General features: G+C 42.8%; 1 protein-coding gene across 1 annotated transcript in view; it reads left to right on the forward strand.

Annotated features, from left to right (window-relative positions):
- MRPS5 (mitochondrial ribosomal protein S5) overlaps positions 1–17737 on the forward strand; it is a 263692-nt gene that overhangs the window by 96828 nt on the left and 149127 nt on the right. The window contains exons 3-4 of the mRNA XM_073628058.1: positions 6933–7055; positions 9037–9273. Coding sequence (XP_073484159.1) covers positions 6933–7055; positions 9037–9273 — 360 coding nt within the window. The remainder of the gene's footprint in view (positions 1–6932; positions 7056–9036; positions 9274–17737) is intronic.

Here is a 17737-nt window from a genome sequence, read left to right on the forward strand (position 1 = left end):
TCCAGAAAACGAACTGCAGGGAACAGGATTAATCCAGGGGTTAAAGTGACTCCTTCAAAAACAGAAGATCAACCTCAGGCTACTGCAGCGCCTGTCTCCCCTGAAAGATCTGTGTCATTTGGCCTGGCCTAGCCATTGCATTTGTCAGGCGTTGTGGCCACCACCAATATCCCTGCTTCGGCCTATGTTACTAAGGATGACTTAACGTCAGCTCTCGCTGGTCTTGAAGGCAAAATAGCGGGTATGATTGCCTCAGTAACGCAGGGAGGGAAGAAACTAAATAGATCTCCCTCTCCTGAGCCTGGTCCCAGTGCTGAGTCACTTGAGCACCAGGACTCCCTTAGCCAATTGGGTCCTTGTGATTTGGATCCTGAATGGGCAGAGGATTTTGAGGAGGTGGCCATAGGGGATAAAGATGCCGAAGCAGAGGAGTCCTCTGCAGGGGACTCAGGTTCGGAGGAACCGTTGACGGCTTCGCAATCCCAAAAGCTGTTTATCCAGTCTTTAACTGAAATGGTAAGAGCAGATTTTAAGTTGCCCCCTGTACAAGGGCCAGAAATTTCCTGTTCTACATTGGGTTCCTTGCGACCTCTGCAAGGTTCTCAGGGGTTTCCTGTGCATCCATTATTGGAGCAATTGATTTAGGCTGATTGGGAACATCCGCACAGAATATACTTACCTCCTAAAAGGTTTTCTTTTTTGTACCCGATGGAGGAAAAGTTCAAAAAAAGGTGGGATACACTTTTAGTGGATGCTGCTATTTCTTCAGTAAATAAAAGCTTAACCTGTCCAGTGGATAATGCCCAAGGGTTTAAAGACCCAGCAGATAAAAAGCTGGAATCTTTGCTAAAGGCCTCCTTTGCAGTGGCCGGATCAGCAGTACAACCAGCTGTTGCAGCTATTGGGATCTGTCAATCCCTGAAGGACCATTTTAAAAGACTGGTCAGGAACTTACCTGTTCAGGAGGAATATTCTGATGAATTAACAGAACTTCCTCGCGCTTTATGTTTTGCAGTAGACGCATTAAAAGACTCAATCCAGCAGATGTCTCGCTTTGCGCTACTCTCAGTGCATATGCGCAGAGTTTTGTGGTTAAAGAACTGGTCAGCCGAGATGGCATGCAAGAGGCTACTTGCGGCTTTCCCTTTCATGGGGAACGTTTGTTTGGAGAAGATCTGGATAAGTATATCCAAAAGATCTCAGGAGGAAAGAGCTCCTTGCTTCCTGTGAAAAGAAGGAATAAGCAGCCTTCCTTTAAGATTCCGAACGCTCCTGGGCCAGGCGCATCTTCTCCCAAGAAGTATCGACGGCCTCAACCACCTGCCTTTAAAAGAACTCACGTTCAGAAAAGAACTTGGACTCAGAAGCCGAATAAGGCCAATCCCAAGTCCTCCTTGTGAAGGGGCGCCCCCACTCTTACAAGTGGGGGGGCAGACTGCGGCGGTTCGCAGATGCTTGGGCAGGGTGCGTGCAGGACAAGTGGGTTATCTCCACTATAACGCAGGGCTACAGAATAGAGTTCCGCGATTTTCCCCCAAATCGATTTCTGAGATCAAGAGTTCCTTCGGATCTAGAAAAGAAGAAAAACCTATTTCTAGCCTTAGAACAGCTAAAAAGGCAAGGGGTGATTATCAAGGTTCCGCACAAAGAAAAGTTCAAGGGGTTTTATTCAAACCTATTCACAGTGCCGAAGCCAAATGGGGAAGTAAGGCCCATTCTGGACCTCAAATCCCTCAATTCCTTTCTAAAAGTCCGAACCTTCCGGATGGAATCGGTTCGTTCAGTAATAGCATCTCTAAGAAAAGGGGACTATTTAGCATCTATAGACATCAAGGATGCATACCTGCATGTACTGATTTTCGGACAACATCAAAGGTTTCTACGCTTCTCAGTGGAAGAGTGTCATTTCCAGTTTGTAGCACTACCGTTCGGTCTGGCTACGGCCCCTTGAGTCTTCACAAAGGTGTTGACTCCAGTATTGGCCTCTCTAAGGTCTCAGAAGATATCGGTGATAGGATATCTGGACGACCTTCTGTTGAAGGACCAGTCCTATTCCACCCTGATAGAGAACGTTTCAACTACAGTTCTTGTTCTGAGATGCCTAGGTTGGATTCTGAATATGGACAAATTAGCTCTTCATCCAGTTCAAATCTTGGCATATCTAGGCTTGATCCTGGATACGACCCAGGAAAGGGTGTTTTTACCCCCCTTGAAGGTCAGCTCAATAGTGGAGCTGGTCAGGAAAGTCAAAAGGGTAGAAAGACCCTCAATTCAATTATGCATGAGACTGCTGGGGAAGATGGTGTCATCTTTCAGCGCAGTTCCTTATGTGCAGCTTCACTCCAGGTTGTTCCAGAGAATGATCCTGGAGGCTTGGGACAAGTCTATCCTAGCCTTGGATCATCCAGTATCTCTATCCCCAAAGGTAAAACAGGACCTCTATTGGTGGTCAAACCAGCAACTTAAAAAATGGGAAGTCCTTTCCACCAGTAACTTGGAAGGTGGTAACTTCAGACGCCAGTCGTCTCGGCTGGGGAGCAGTATTAGAAGAGGCCTCCGTGCAGGAAAAATGGTCCCAGGTAGAAAAAACCTTACCGATCAATCTGTTGGAAATCCTGAAGTTTTCCTTCAAATATGCCAGCGTTGGGGGATGCCAGAGGTGGATCTCCTGGCATCCAGGTTCAATGCCAAGGTGGACAGCTTTGTGTCCAGAACCAGGGATCCACTTGCTGTGGGGACGGATGCATTGGTGGTTCCCTGGGATCGGTATTCTCTAATTTACGCCTTTACTCCAATCCAGATGCTGCCACACCTGTTACGCAGGATACAGATGGAGCAAAAAAACAGAAATTCTGGTGGCCCCACGGTGGCCAAGGAGGTCTTGGTATTCACAAATTGTGAGGATGGCAGTAGGGGACCCATTGTGTCTTCCATTCCGCCCAAACCTATTGTCCCAAGGTCCAATATACCATCCTTCTTTACGGTCGCTGAATTTGATGGCATGGCTATTGAAACCAGAGTACTAAAAGACCGTGGTATCAGTGGTTCTGTTCTGGCTACTTTGATAAATGCTAGAAAGCCAGTGTCTAGAAAGATTTACCATAGAGTCTGGAAGTCATACATCTCATGGTGTGAGAAGAGAAGATGGCACCCTCGCAAGTATACAATTGGGAGGGTTCTTGCCTTCCTGGAAGCAGGAATTGACTTAAACTTGTCCTTAGGAACCATTAAAGGACAGATTTCGGCCTTATCGTTTTTTTTCCAGAGGCCAATTGCGTCTCATTCATTGGTACGAACCTTTATCAAGGGAGTACTACATTTAAGGCCACCAATTAGACCACCCTTGTGCCCATGGAACTTGAACTTAGTGCTTTCAGCTCTACAGAGTCAACCCTTTGACCCTATTAAGCATATTCCTTTGATCCTATTGACTAGGAAATTGTTTTTTTTTTGGTAGCTATAACCTCAGCAAGAAGGGTCTCGGAGCTGGCTGCCCTTTCTTGTGAGAAACCCTTTCTGTTTGTTCATCAGGACAAGGTGGTAATGCGGCCCCGTCCGGAGTTTTTACCCAAAGTGGTTTCCAGTTTTCACTTAAATCAGGATATCGTTTTACCTTCCTTCCTTCCTAACCCTAAATCTAAGGAGAAAAGATTGCTCCATTCACTGGATGTGGTGAGAGCTATTAAAGTTTACTTGGATACGTCAGCCCCTTTTCGGAAGTCTGACTCCTTTTTTGTTCTGCCTGAGGGTCCTAAGAAAGGACAGGCAGCAGCTAGTTCTACAATCTCTAGGTGGATTCTTCAGGTCATTATCCAGGCCTATGAGTTGAAACACAAAGTTCCACCTCGATATCTCAAGGCTCACTCTACCAGAGGAGTTAGTACGTCATGGGCAGTGCGCCAACAAGTGTCGATGGCTCAGATTTGCAATGCGGCCGCTTGGTCTTCGGTTCATACATTCACCAGGTTTTACCGACTGGATGAGGAGACTGTTTTTGGCCAGAGCGTGCTGCAAGCAGCTTTATAATTTGGAGCCTAAAATAAGGGGGATTTAGCTATGTTCCCTCCCCTCAAAGGCATTGCTTTAGGACATCCCAGATTGTCATTACTATGGTGCTCTGTGTCCCGTGATGTACGATAAAGAAAAATGGATTTTTAAAACAGCTTACCTGTAAAATCCTTTTCTTGGAGTATATCACGGGACACAGAGGTCCCTCCCCTCTTTTTCTGGGATCTTCATTGCTTGCTAAAAAACTAAGGTACTTCCTGTATGGGAGGGGTTATATGGGAGGAACCTTCTTACTATTGGTTGCCAGTGTCCAATCACCTAAAGGTAGCATATAAACCCAGAGAGTCATTACTATGGTGCTCTGTGTCCCGTGATGTACTCCAAGAAAAGGATTTTACAGTTAAGCTGTTTTAAAAATCCATTTTTTGTTGGAAAAAAGAAAATCCCTTCTTGGTGATCAATGTACTGTATATTGCAGGGATTTTAGCAAACTTTATTGCCATTTCCTACCTGTTTCTGCTTTGAAGAAAAAGCTGTTTGTTGTGTGCAAGGTGAATCTGAATTGAGTGATGCGCCCTTCCATATTCAGCTAATTCAATGAACAGGCACACTTTTACTTTTACTTTTACTAGTGATTCTGTAGGCAGTTTTTTTTTTTTTTAAATGAACAAACATGATATACTGGCCTGCTCTTTGCATTAGTTTTGCACAGAGCAGCCCCAATCCTCCTCTCCTCTGCCACCCCTCCCCCGCTGAGTGCCCCTATAGCATGCGGCCTGCTATGGGGGCAGTCGTGCATGCTCGCTCCAGAGCTGTCCCACCCCCCTCTCCCACCTCCTTGGTTGTGATTGACAGCAGCAGAAGCCAATGGCTCCCACTGCTGTGTCTGAGCCAATGAGGAGGGAGACAGCCTTGGCTCTTGTGCACATCACTAGATCAAGATGGGGCTCAGGTAAGTGAAAGGGGGTAAAAGGCGTGGGAAGCTGCCTTGCAGAGAGTTTTTTAAAGTTTTTTTACCTTAACCACTTGACCTCCGGAAGATTTAGCCTCCTTCATGACTAGACCATTTTTTTGTGATACGGCACTGCGTTACGGACAATTGCGCAGCCATGCAATGCTGTCCCCAAATAAAATGTATGTCCTTTTTTTTCCCACAAATAGAGCTTGCTTTTGGTGGTATTTGATCACCTCTGTGTTTTTTTTTTTTCGTTTTTTGCACTAGAAACAAAAACAGACCGACAATTTTGAAAAAAAAAAAAACTACATTTTTTTACTTTCTGCTATAAAACCTATCCAATAAAAAAAATTTGAAAAAAATCAAATTTCTTCATCAGTTTAAGCCAATATGTATTCTGCTACATATTTTTGGTAAAAAAATCCCAATAAGTGTTTATTGATTGGTTTGCACAAAGGTTATAGCGTCTACAAACTATGGGATATTTTTTGTTGTTTTACTAGTAATGGCGGCGATCGGCGACTTATAGTGGGACTGTGATATTGCGGTGGACATTCTGACACTGACAATTTTTGAAGACAAAATGCACTGTTACTGTACTAATGACACTGGCTGGGAAGGGGTTAAACATCATAGGCGAACAGAGGGTTATCTGTGTGACTAGCCATTGTTTGTGTACTGTGTGAGGTGCTTTTACTAGGGGAAGAGATGGAATTTATTCCCTTCTTTGCAGGGACACAAATTCCATCCCTCCCCCCCTGTCAGAACAGCGATCTGCCTTGTTTACATAGGCAGGCCACAGTTCTATGTCTTTTCCCCATGATCGGTGGTTGGCGGCGGACAATGAGTCCACGGTGCTCGCTGATCAGCTCCTGCTGTGTGTAATCACAGTGTGAGCAAGGCGGCATGCGTGTGCTCCCCTTACTTGGAAGTGTCGGACCACGTGTATATATACATGATCTGGTGCACAGGTGCCATCCTGTATCAGTAAAACTGAACTGGTTAATGTATAGAATCATTAAGGTAAAAACCTTCTGCTTTTAAAACCACTTTAATACCAAAGAGATGTAATGGAAAAGACTCTGCAAGGTGGTATATAGATAAAGCACAAGGTAGATTTGTAAGTATGCATACGTGCACATTCTTAACTTGCAATTTTGAAGTGTTTGCATTACAAAATATACTTTAGCTCTGCCTTAGTGCCAGTTCACACCTCTGCGTGGTGCGAGATCGCATGTGATTCGCACTGCAAATCACATGCGACGTTTGTGCAATGCGATTTCAGCCATACAGGTAGTATGGCTGAATTCGCATCACATTCAGACCAAACTCGCACAGGACCCTTTTTTTTGGTCCGGAACAGAATCGTATCGCATGGGTGTTCACACCCATGCAAGTCAATTCCTGGCCAAGTTTGCAGATCGCACTGCGGTATGCGAACTGATTTGGAGGTGTCATTAACTTTTAACTGACACTCCCAGCAGTTTGCATAGGGCAGTGTGAACTGCCTCCGGGAGACATGCAATGCGGGGAACCCACAGTGGATTTGCAGGGTTCCCGAATCGCTGCAGTGTGAACCGCCACTTAAAGGACAACCTTACCTTTTATAAGAGTTGTCCTTTAAATAATCCCCAAACCCTCTGAGTGCAGTCCATGTGGAAAAATAATTACCTTCCTCCTCAATTTGGCAATTTTTCTTCTGACAAGGTCCTAGCTGACTCTTTGTACTATGGCCCCATTCATTCCTATGGGTAAAATATTCTCCGCTAGAGGGACTATGTTGGCAGAAAGATTTCTAGATGGGGGGAAAATAAGTGTTATCCTAGGTGGGCTGCCTTCAGGTGAGATTTATGAAAAGACAATTTCACTTTCCTTTAAATTGCATAACAAACTTCTGTTTGTAAAGTAGCTAATTGGTTCTACTTGGACACCATTTATAACGAGGCGCTCCAACCTTTTATAATTTCAGTGACAGCAAATCAACTATGGAAAGGAGTGGTTGCAGATTCTGTCGGAGCTAGAAAGGGAAGAGGTAAAAGAGCCAAGAAGAGGATTAAAAAGAATCTGAACCTTGGACAGCATATTGGTGAAGGTAAAGTCTTTGTCTTCAACTTTAGGGAGAACTTGCTAAAGCTTAAAGCGTTTGTTAACCTAAAAAAAAATATGGATCCTGTTCCTTTAAAGCATGTTATACAGCACAGTGCTTGTGCTGTGTAATTTGGCCCCCTGTATCACCTAAAAAAAACCTGAATGATCCTGCCAGTTTCTACCTCCCCCTCTGTAAACTGACCTTGGTGTATCATGGCTGCTGAGCCCTGACACCGTGGTCAGTTTATGTACCTGCCTCCTCCCCTTCTGCTGCAGAAATAACATTTAAAATCTATAGTCCTCTTTGTCTTCTTATGCTAGATGCTCCTGTCTCTCTGATTTATAAAAAAACCCACTGCCTTCTTTACCTGTTTTCAGAGCTCCGATCAGCGATCACATGACCCGCCGGCTCTCTTCTCCTCTCCTTCTGACTTACGTCAGTGGGGGAATCTCGGCCCTGCCTGCTGCAGCTGTCAGACGGGGAGATGTGAGAGCCGGCCGGTCACGTGTTTGTCGATCTGCGTTCTGAAAACAGGTAAAGAAGGCATTTTTTTTATACATCACACAGACAGGCGCATCTAGCATAAGGAGACAAACAAGATTATAGAAAGTTAGAGTGGGTTAACAACAACTTTAACAGCTTGAGCTGTGGAAGATTTTTTCCCCCTTCATGACCAGGCCATTTCTTGCTATTTTGCACTGCGCTACTGTAACTGGTAATTGCGTAATCATTCAACTCTGTACCCAAATAAAATTTATATCATTTTTTTTTCACACAAATAGAGCGTTTTTTTTGGGTGGTATTTTATCACCACTGGGTTTTTTATTTTCTGCAATATATATGAAAAAAGACCGAAAATTTTGAAAAAACCCAATTTTTTTTCTTTCTGCTATAAAACGATATCTTCATTAATTTCGTCCAAAATGTAATCTGTTACATGTTTTTTTTAAAAAAAAGCTTACAGTATATTGTTTTGTGTGAAAGTTATAGCCCCTACAAACTACGGTGTATATATACAGGAATTTTTACTTTTTTATATTACTAATGGCGGTGATCAGCTACTTACACTGACAAATCGCTCCCGCTGTACAGAGCTATGGGCTGTGGTTGTACACAGCCGATAGGCAGGTCCCAGCCGTGAATCATTGGCCGGGACTTACTGACAGACTCCTGTTGTGTACAGTCACAGCAGGTGCCCGGAAGGGGGCGCACATATGCATGCCATAAGACCGGAATTAGGCAGCGACATATGGATACGTTGCTTTGCCTACAGCAGCCGCTCCCCTGCAGTACATTGTGGGTGGGTGCCAAATGGTTAATCATAAAACACCCTTTTTACCATGTGTATTTTCTCATTATTGCTAAGCAATATTCTTCTAGATGTTCCCTATAACATAGCAAATCTTCATTTTTTTTAGTTCAGATTCACTTTAATTGTAAGTTTCTATGAGGTGTCTGTTAAACAGAACCGAGAGTGGATCAATTTGAAGATAAAATACCAATGAGAAATGCTTTCAATACACCTATGCAATATTATTTTATTAACTAAACTTTCAATACACCTATGCAATATTATTTAGTTAACTGAACTTTTTGGGGTTGATTTACTAAAGGCAAATAGACTGTGCACTTTTGCAAGCGTGGTTGCTCCAGAGCTTAGAAAATGAAGGAGAGCTCTGCTGACTTCCATCATCCAATCATGTGCAAGCAAAAATGCTGTTTTTTTTTTATTTTTTTTTATTTTCCTTGCATGTGATTGGGTATTCTTTGTAAAGTAAAGCTTTACCTCATTTACTAAGCTCTGGAGCAACTGCACTTGCAAAAGTGCACAGTCTGTTTTTAGTAAATCAATCCCACTGTCTCTATCAGGATCAGTTCATACAGCAAAAGGTATTATACTGTTTGTTACTACACTAAAATATTCTAAGCAGATCTGCTTCTGCCTGACACTGTTCAGATGTACCACTCTATCTTTCTATTATAGGAAAATCTGGATTTCTGTGGCCTGGTTTGAATACACCTATATTAATTAACAAAAAGGAGCAAGCCATTGAACAGCGGAATAAAGAGCAACAGCAAGAATTGCAAGCTCAGATATTTAAGGAGAGAGATGAGTGGGAGAAGAAAAAGAAGACCAAAGTCAAAAGACCAGAGAGAGGTTGGACTGGACGAAGCTGGGGTGGCGTCAGCATTGGACATCCCGATCCAGGTCCTAATGGAGGTGAGAAAGCAATACCACTTAAGGACCGGAAGGATTTACCCCCTTAATGACCAGGCCATTTTGTGCAATACGGCACTGCGTTATTTTAGCTAACAATTGTGTGGGTGTGCGACACTGTACCCAAATATAATTGATGTCCTTCTTCTCTCCACAAATAGAGCTTTCTTTTGGTGGTATTTGATCACCTCGGTGGTTTTTATTTTTTGCGCTATAAACAAAAAAAGACTGATGATTCTGAAAAAAAAAAACAATATTTTTTTATTTTCTGCTATAAAACATACCCAATAAAAAAAATTTAAAAATCTAATTTCTTCATCAATTTAGGCCAATATGTATTCTGCTATGTATTTTTGGTAAAAAAAAAACAATAATAGGGGATAGATTTATGGCATTTTTATTGTTAACTTTTTTTTTTTTACTAGTAATGGCGGTGATCAGCGATTTTTAGCAAGACTGCAACATTGCAGCGGACAGAGCGGACACCTAACTGACATTTTTGACACTTTTTTGGTAACCAGTGATATTATTACAGTGATCAGTGTTAAAAAATGCACTGACATTGTACTAAATGACACGGGCAGGAAAGGGGTTAACAGGGACAATCAAAGGGTTAACTGTGGGCTGCCTGGGATAACGCACAGATCCGTCTTGCTGCATAGCAGAAAGACAAGATCTCTGTGTGATCCCCTGTTAGAACGGAGATCTGCCTTGTTTACTTCGGCAGATCCACGTTCTGTCTCTGTAGGGAACCATCACGGGTGGACATCGAGTCAGCCGGACCCGTTGGTTGGCTTCCCCGCTGGCCAATCTGCGCGCGTGGGCACAGAAAGCCGCGAATGAGCCCGACGTACACCTACGACAATTACGAGTCAGCTTGCTGCAGTATAACTGCGGCGGCTGGTCCCCAAGTGGTTGAGCACATTTAGATGTCAGGCCATTGATTAGAAAATATATATAAATGTATACTTCTTTTTGTATTTAGAAGGAAAGTGTCCTTGCCCATAGCATCCAGTTAGATTATTTCTGCCATTTTTAGGTTTTCACCAAAGATTATAGCTATATTGGCAGCCTCCTTTTTGGACAATGAGGATGTTAAAACAATACATATATATTAGGCGGCACAGTGGTGCAGTGGGTAGCACTCTCACCTAGCAGTAAGAAGGGTTGCTGGTTCGAATCCCGACCACGACACTACCTGCCTGGAGTTTGCATGTTCTCCCTGTGTCTGCGTGGGTTTCCTCCGGGTACTCCGGTTTCCTCCCACACTCCAAAGACATGCTGGTAGGTTAATTGGATCCTGTCTAAATTGGCCCTAGTATAGGTATGAATGTGAGTTAGGGACCTTAGATTGTAAGCTCCTTGAGGGTATAGGGACTGATGTGAATGTATAATATATATATGTAAAGCGCTGCGTAAATTGACGGCGCTATATAAGTACCTGAAATAAAATAATAATAAATATTGGGGTTGATTTACTAAAACTGGAGAGTGCAAAATCTTGTGCAGCTCTGCTCTCAGCTTCCAGTTTTTTTTTTCTCAAAGTGTAATTGAACAAGCTCAAGTTAGGAGCTGATTGGCTATCCTGCAAAGCTGCACCAGATTTTGCACTCTCCAGTTTTAGTAAATCAACCACATTGTCTGTAGAACTAAAAATGAAAGTGGTTGTAAAGGCAGAAGGTTGTTTTTTACCTTAATGCATTCTATGTATTAGGATAAAAAGCCTTCTGTGTGCAGCAGCCCCCCTAGTACTTACCTGCGATCCAGCGATGTTTCACGAGAGACTCGGCTGTCCGGGACTCTCCCTCCTCACTGGCTGAGATGGCAGCGAAGCGCCATTGGCTCCCGCTGCTGTCAATCAAAGTCAGTGAGCCAATGAGAGAAAAGGGGCGGGCCTGGCCTTGTCTCCATGTATGAATGGACACTGGGAGCTGCGGCTCAGTTTATGTGCCCCCATAGTAAGCTGCTTGTTGTGGGGGCACTTAACAGGAGGGAGGGGTCAGGAGTGCCGAAGAGGGACTCGAATCGAGGAGAATCTGGTCTGCTCTGTGCAAAACCAACTGCAATGAGCAGATAAGTATAACATGTTTTGTTATTTTTTAGCAAAAAAAAAACAAAAAAAAAAACAAGACTTTAGTATCACTTTAAGGCCTGCCTCCAAAGAAAAGAATTAATACTTACCCAGCCACCAATTTTCTTACTCTTGAAGACATAAATTTAAACATAAACATCCAGTGCTTTTGGGAGTGTTGGATGCCTGCTCCCCCCCGCTGAGGTCTGCTGTCCCATCGGATGGCTCTTACATCACTAGAAGACCGAGTAGAGACATGGGAGCTTTGCAAGCAACTACAATAGGAGAACCAGGAATGTGACACTCCTAGGAAACTGTTGGATGCAAAAGATTTTTCAACATGCTGATCTCTTCAAGACAAGGAAGATCAGGTCGTGGGCAGCAGAACATATATTTCCTTTACAGGTAGACTTCTTAAAGTGGTTGTAAACCCTAGAAAAAAAAACAACCTGCAAGGCAAAGGCATAATGAGCTAGTATGCATTGCATGCTAGCTCATTATGAAATACTTACCTTAGAACAAAGCTGTTGCAGCAGTCACTGTACACCGATGTAATGGGTGACATGTCTCCGGAATGTTACTTCCGGGTTCGCGGGCTCCGGCACTGTGCTTGTCTGAAGCTGCAATCACGTCACTCTCGCACATGCGCACGTACGAGCCGTTTCTTCAGTGCAAGTGCAAGTTTAGGTGCAAGTTTAGGAGACATTCACAGTACCTACAGGTAAGCCTTATTATAGGCTTACCTGGTTGCAAAAGTGGTTGTAAAGGGTTTACAACCACTTTAAGGTCTTTGTGTTTTTTAGAACTAATTTCGTCATTCTTGTGTGATAAATATGCCTGGTTTAAATTAGTTGGCAAAAAAAGGATAGTTTATGAAAACACTCAAATACATTTTTTTAATTTTCTAATTTTAGCTTTGTTACCACTCAGGTCAGTTGCTTGATGTGCCTTTGTAAATTTTGATGCTTTTAGCTGTGTTGCCATGGCATTTTTCTTTTGAAGTGCGCTTAATGTGTGGAGTATTTAACAGCAACACCGTGAGTGTCTGTTGGACGTTGCCTGTTGTGAGTAGATCAAAAAGATTTAGAAATACCGAACTGGCGTTTTCACATATAGACAGTTCTGGGTTTAAAGGCGGCTGTAAATGTCAACCACATATTTCTGAAGGTGATTAATTTCTGACTGTCATTAAATTATATAATGTCTGTATATTATACTGTATATCATAGTATGATGCTATTGATCTGATTTGGAGATCCACAGCTTATTTAGCAAGACAACAATTGTATGTCCAACACTCTTGTCTTACCATACTCTTATGGTTGCAAGCGTCCTCCTAGTGCACAGTTAAAGCTGAACTCTGGCTTTAGATACATTTTTACTTGGCCCAAACAAACTATGTCCTTCACTAACGTAAGGCTGCTGGATTTGCGGTATAAACTGTATGTAGCTGAGGCTACATACAGCATACCCCACTGTGTTCCGGGTTCGAGCTGAGACCTGTCTCTTACCTGGAATACAGAGTTTATCTGATCGGCGCTCAGCCATTTAGAGAAAGGGATGCATTCTAGCAATGAGTGGAAAGCTTCCTCTGATTGGCTGAGTCACATCATGTGACTTCATCAGCCCACCTCTCTGACTCAGCTAATCAGAGGAAGCTTTGTATTCATTGCTAGACTAAATCGCTTTCTCTGAATGACTGAGCACCGATCAGATAGACTCTACTGTGTTCTGGGTATTAGACAGGAAGTCTAGGCTCGAACCTGACACGGTGCAGTATGCTGTATGTAGCCTCAGCACATCCAGTGGCCTCACATGTTAGTGAGGGACGGCCATGCTGGGACAAACGATCTGTGTAAAGTGTATCAAAAGCTGGAGTTCAGCGGTAACACCCCTCCCCTAATGAAATTGTGGTGTTTGAAAGTAAGGCCTGTTTCATACAGGCTCCAGCTTGTTATAAGAACAGTGTGAACAGCGAGCATTTATGCATTTTTCAGCAGGCTTTTGCAAAACTTTCGGCAAGCTTTAAGCTGCTTTCTTTAAGCTTTTAAAGCGGGCTACATTTCCTGTTTGGAAATGTAATACAGAGATCTTAGTGGGAGTGTTTATTGCCGCTTTAACCAAACTGCTAGCAGGCTTCAGTGGGCTTTTAACAAGCTTCAAGTAGTGGTGAAGCCGACTAGCAGCTGGTTTAAGTGATTGTAAAGGCAGAAGGTTTTTTATCTTAATGCATTCTATGCATTAAGATTAAAACACTTGTGTGTTCACCAGCCCCCTCTAATACTTATTTTAGCCCCCTCTCGATCCATGAGTGCCTCCGCCGTCCGGGACTCTCCCTCCTGATTGGCTGTCAGCCAATCAAGAGAAGGAGGGTTCGGGGCTGAACCGCAGCTCTGTGGCTGCTTGCTGTGGGGGCACTCGGCAGAAGGGAGGGGCCAGGAGCTCCAGCCAGGGACCTGAGAAGAGGACAATCTGGGCTGCCCTGTGCAAAACAACTATACAGAACAGGTAAGTATAACATGTTTGTTATTTTATTAGAAAAAAAAAACGAGACTTTACAATCACTTTAAAGTGGCAATCAGCATTCCCATTAGGTCTATGTTCAAAATTTACAAACTGGAGCTGGATGGTACTTTAAACGATGCAACAAAGCTTGCTGAAATCTCATACAAGCCAAGGTCCATGTGAAACCCTAAGAATTTTACTAAATCTTTTTACTTGGTTCTCATCGTGTCCTGAGTGCCACTATAAAGATGTGTTGTAGTGCAGTTATCTTTTGCTAACTTTTTGCTGGCCTGCTCACACTACGTGTGAAAATATGTTTTTCCCTATGCCTTCATTTGGCAATCAAAGGAAGGTAGTATATCAGAGATTGCAGCTACTCAGCTTCTTACTTAAAGGTGAACTCCAGGCAAGCAACTAAACCCATAGATAAGGTACATATATGAAAGTTTTACCTGGCAATAGATTTGTAAATTCAGTCCTAAAAGTTATACAATTTTACCATAACACAGTCCCTGTCAGGCAGGGCAGGGGACCTGATTTTTCATGCTTCCACGGTGGACTGTCTCTTGGCTTTCTCATGTCCAGTGCAGGGCTATAGACCCTGCATCCATCCTAATGATGTCAGAAGACCTCAGATCTTCGGGAATGAATGAGAAGAGGATGTGGGGATCAGTCTAGCAGTATAAAGGTGCCTGCAGGTACGGAGGAATGGGTAAGTAAATCTGCTTTTCCAAATGGCCTAGACAGCAACAAATATTTAACCCTTGCAGTGTTGAAGCAGCCCCACTTCAAGGCACCATTTTTAGATTTCCTGAATTTCCGCTTCAAAACAGGCATGTCAAACTCATGTTAAAAATAAAAAGGATTTTAAGTCCATTAGTCCATCTTAACCTTTGAAGCAGTAGTAAACTGCACCTTTTGAAAAAAAGAAAAAAAAAATCCTGTAAGACAATGGCATAATGTGCTAGTATGCATTTTGAAATACAAAGTCCTCCAGCGGCGCGCTGTCAGCGCTGACAGGGCTTACATCTTCACCCGGTATTCCTTCCCGGGTTTGAGTGCTCTGGCTGTCTGATTGGCTGAGCTGCAATAATGTCATGGCCGCAGCACGGAGCTCTCAAGGGACGGTACAGGAATGCCATCCCTTCAGAGAGCATGTGCCGGTGACGTTACCGGCTGCATGCACTGAATATCTCTTAACAGTGCAAGTTTAGGAGATATTCGCTGTACCTACAGGTAAGCCTTATTATAGGCTTACCTGTAGGTACAAGTACAAAAAAAAATGTACTACCACTTTAAAGCTGTAGGAGGAAGTCAATTTGTGGTTCTTGAACTGGGTATAGGCAGCTAATAAGGAATTTTTAGGTAACATTTAAAATTTGGTTAATGTAGGACCTCATACATTCAAAATCATGGCTTGCATAATATTGTCCACACACCTAACCACCCCCTTCCATTCACTATATTGCCATTCATATCTAATAAGAGAATGTGATACCTCATGAAAGGACCTTATAGAAGCTGTAAAATCCATGTCCTGTTCTTTCATTGTAATTTCTTGGATATATATATATATATATAATATATATATATATATATATATATATATATATATATATATATATATATACCTTTTCTGGAGTAAAAAGGTGTACTTCCGTACTAACCCTGCCCGGCGAGGTGCGTAATTTCCACATCTGCATCGGCCCCTCCTCCTCCCCGTTCCTCGCTGCCTTCTGGGACCTATGTGTGTCCCCGAAGATGACGGGGCCATTAAGAAAGCGCAGTGCAACTCGTGCATACGTGGTAGGAAACCGGCTATGAAGCCTGAAGGCCTCACTGCCGGTTTCCCTTAATTACAGTAGCGGCGCCTGGACCCGGGGGGCCGACATCGCGGGATCCCTAGACAGGTAAGTGTTCTTGTATTAAAAGTCAGCAGCCACAGTATTTGTAGCTGCTGACTTTACATTCTATTGATACCTAAACTAAAAACATTTCTGTATCTGTTATCCCTGTGGTTTATTTGATGCATACCAATCTACTATATGTAAGTTTTTAAAGTGGTAAAGGAAAAAATGATTTGGGATTAATCATAGGGGAAATAAAGACCTTCAGCTAGTCAGCTGAATCACATTGTAATGTAGTTCCTTTTCACCTGTCTACAGTGATAAGAAAACAATCTGTCAAGTTCTTTTCCCTTGGATCTTTTTTCCTTATGTTGTTGTGCACTGTCCTTCCCCTTAAAGGTCAAAAAAAGAGAATGTTTACTTCAGTTCCATGACATTTAAGTTTTGTCTTTGTCTTTCTCAAGTTGGGGCAAAAGGCCATGTCCTCTGTGACTGGGTAAAACATATTGACCCCTGAGAATGCAGTCAGATCCATTTTGATGTACAGTACAAACTGTGCTTCATTTTCGTCTATGTCCTGTTTAGAAACATTGAACGTAGTATATTCACTGTGATACGGATACATCACCTTTAGATAGGATCCTAAGTAGCAGTATATGCCTTTAACTGCTCGTCTTCAAAAAGCCCATTCACACTTGTGTCTCTTAGCACGTGTGCACATGTTAACGTGACTCAGCTCTGATTGACCGAAATAATATGTAATCAGCAATATTATAGAGGTGGGGTGCTGGTGGAGTTTGAGGAAGGCCACTTAGCCTAGGTTCACATATTTGCATTGCGGAAAACGCAGCAAATCCTGTGTGTTTCCCACACCGCATTGAAATCGCACGGCATTCATGCAGTCTGCTGAGGGTGTCAATGTTAAATTAACTACACCCCAAAAGAGCTCGCAAAACGCAGTGCGGTTACCTGAATTGGATCACATGGGTGTAAACACCCATGCTATCCGATCCCGGTGCAGAACAAAAAAACATTTTGGTGCAGATACGGTGTGATTTGAGCCATACAAAATCAAGGGCTCTGATCGCACTGCTCAGGCATCACATGTGATTTACACAAGAATGCGGTGCAATTCTTACTGTATGTGAATCACATGCGATGTCCTGCATCGAGGCAGTGTGAACCTAGGCTGAAAGTGGTTTAGTAATGTCTCATGCTTCACAATCTCAGCAATAGTTTTTGGACAGATTAAAGTGTATGTAAACCCTAAGGCTTCATGTTCACTGCTGCTGGTAAATGGATGTTTAGGAGCAGTTGGGCGTTTTTTTCAGCTGCCCCTGAACTCTCCTCTGTGATCTTATCAGTACATGTACACAGGGTCGTTTATTGTTGTTTCTAGGCAGTTGAGTTTAGAAGCATTTTTTGGAATTTTTGACTTTTTAAAAAAAAAATGCTTCTAAACGCAAACGCAGCTAAACGCATCATGCAAACACACAAAACAGACGTTTTTAAACGTTGTTTACTATCTGTCAAGTTAAATCGTTCAGGGGAGGTTGTAAAACGTTCCATGTACATTAAGCCTAAGTATATTTTTCAGTATGTTTGGCATCATGTCCCACTGTATATAGATTTCTTAAAGCTGAGCTCCAGGCACAAATACTTTTATTGAAAGAAATTCTTCAGTATCCACTAAATGCCTTTGGAAACTCAACTATTAGGCTTCATGTACACTGCTGCTGGTAAACGGACGTTTAGGAACAGTTGGGCGTTTTTTTTTCTCTATGTTATCTTATCAGTACATTTACACAGGGTTGTTTATAGTCGTATCTAGGCAGTTGAGTTTAGAAGCATTTTTTGGAAGGCAAAAAAATTAGTTCAGGACAGATGTTCAGAGGCATTTGAAACGCCAAACGCCTGTAACAACTTGTAAACGCGATAACTTGCATTTAGCCACGTTTCGTTTACAGACATTTAAAATTTTTGACTATTGCAAAAAATAAAACGCAGCTAAACACGGCATGCAAACGCGGCAAAACGGATGTTT

The sequence above is a fragment of the Aquarana catesbeiana genome, linkage group LG04, assembly GCF_042186555.1.
Source record: "Aquarana catesbeiana isolate 2022-GZ linkage group LG04, ASM4218655v1, whole genome shotgun sequence".
NCBI lineage: Eukaryota > Metazoa > Chordata > Amphibia > Anura > Ranidae > Aquarana > Aquarana catesbeiana.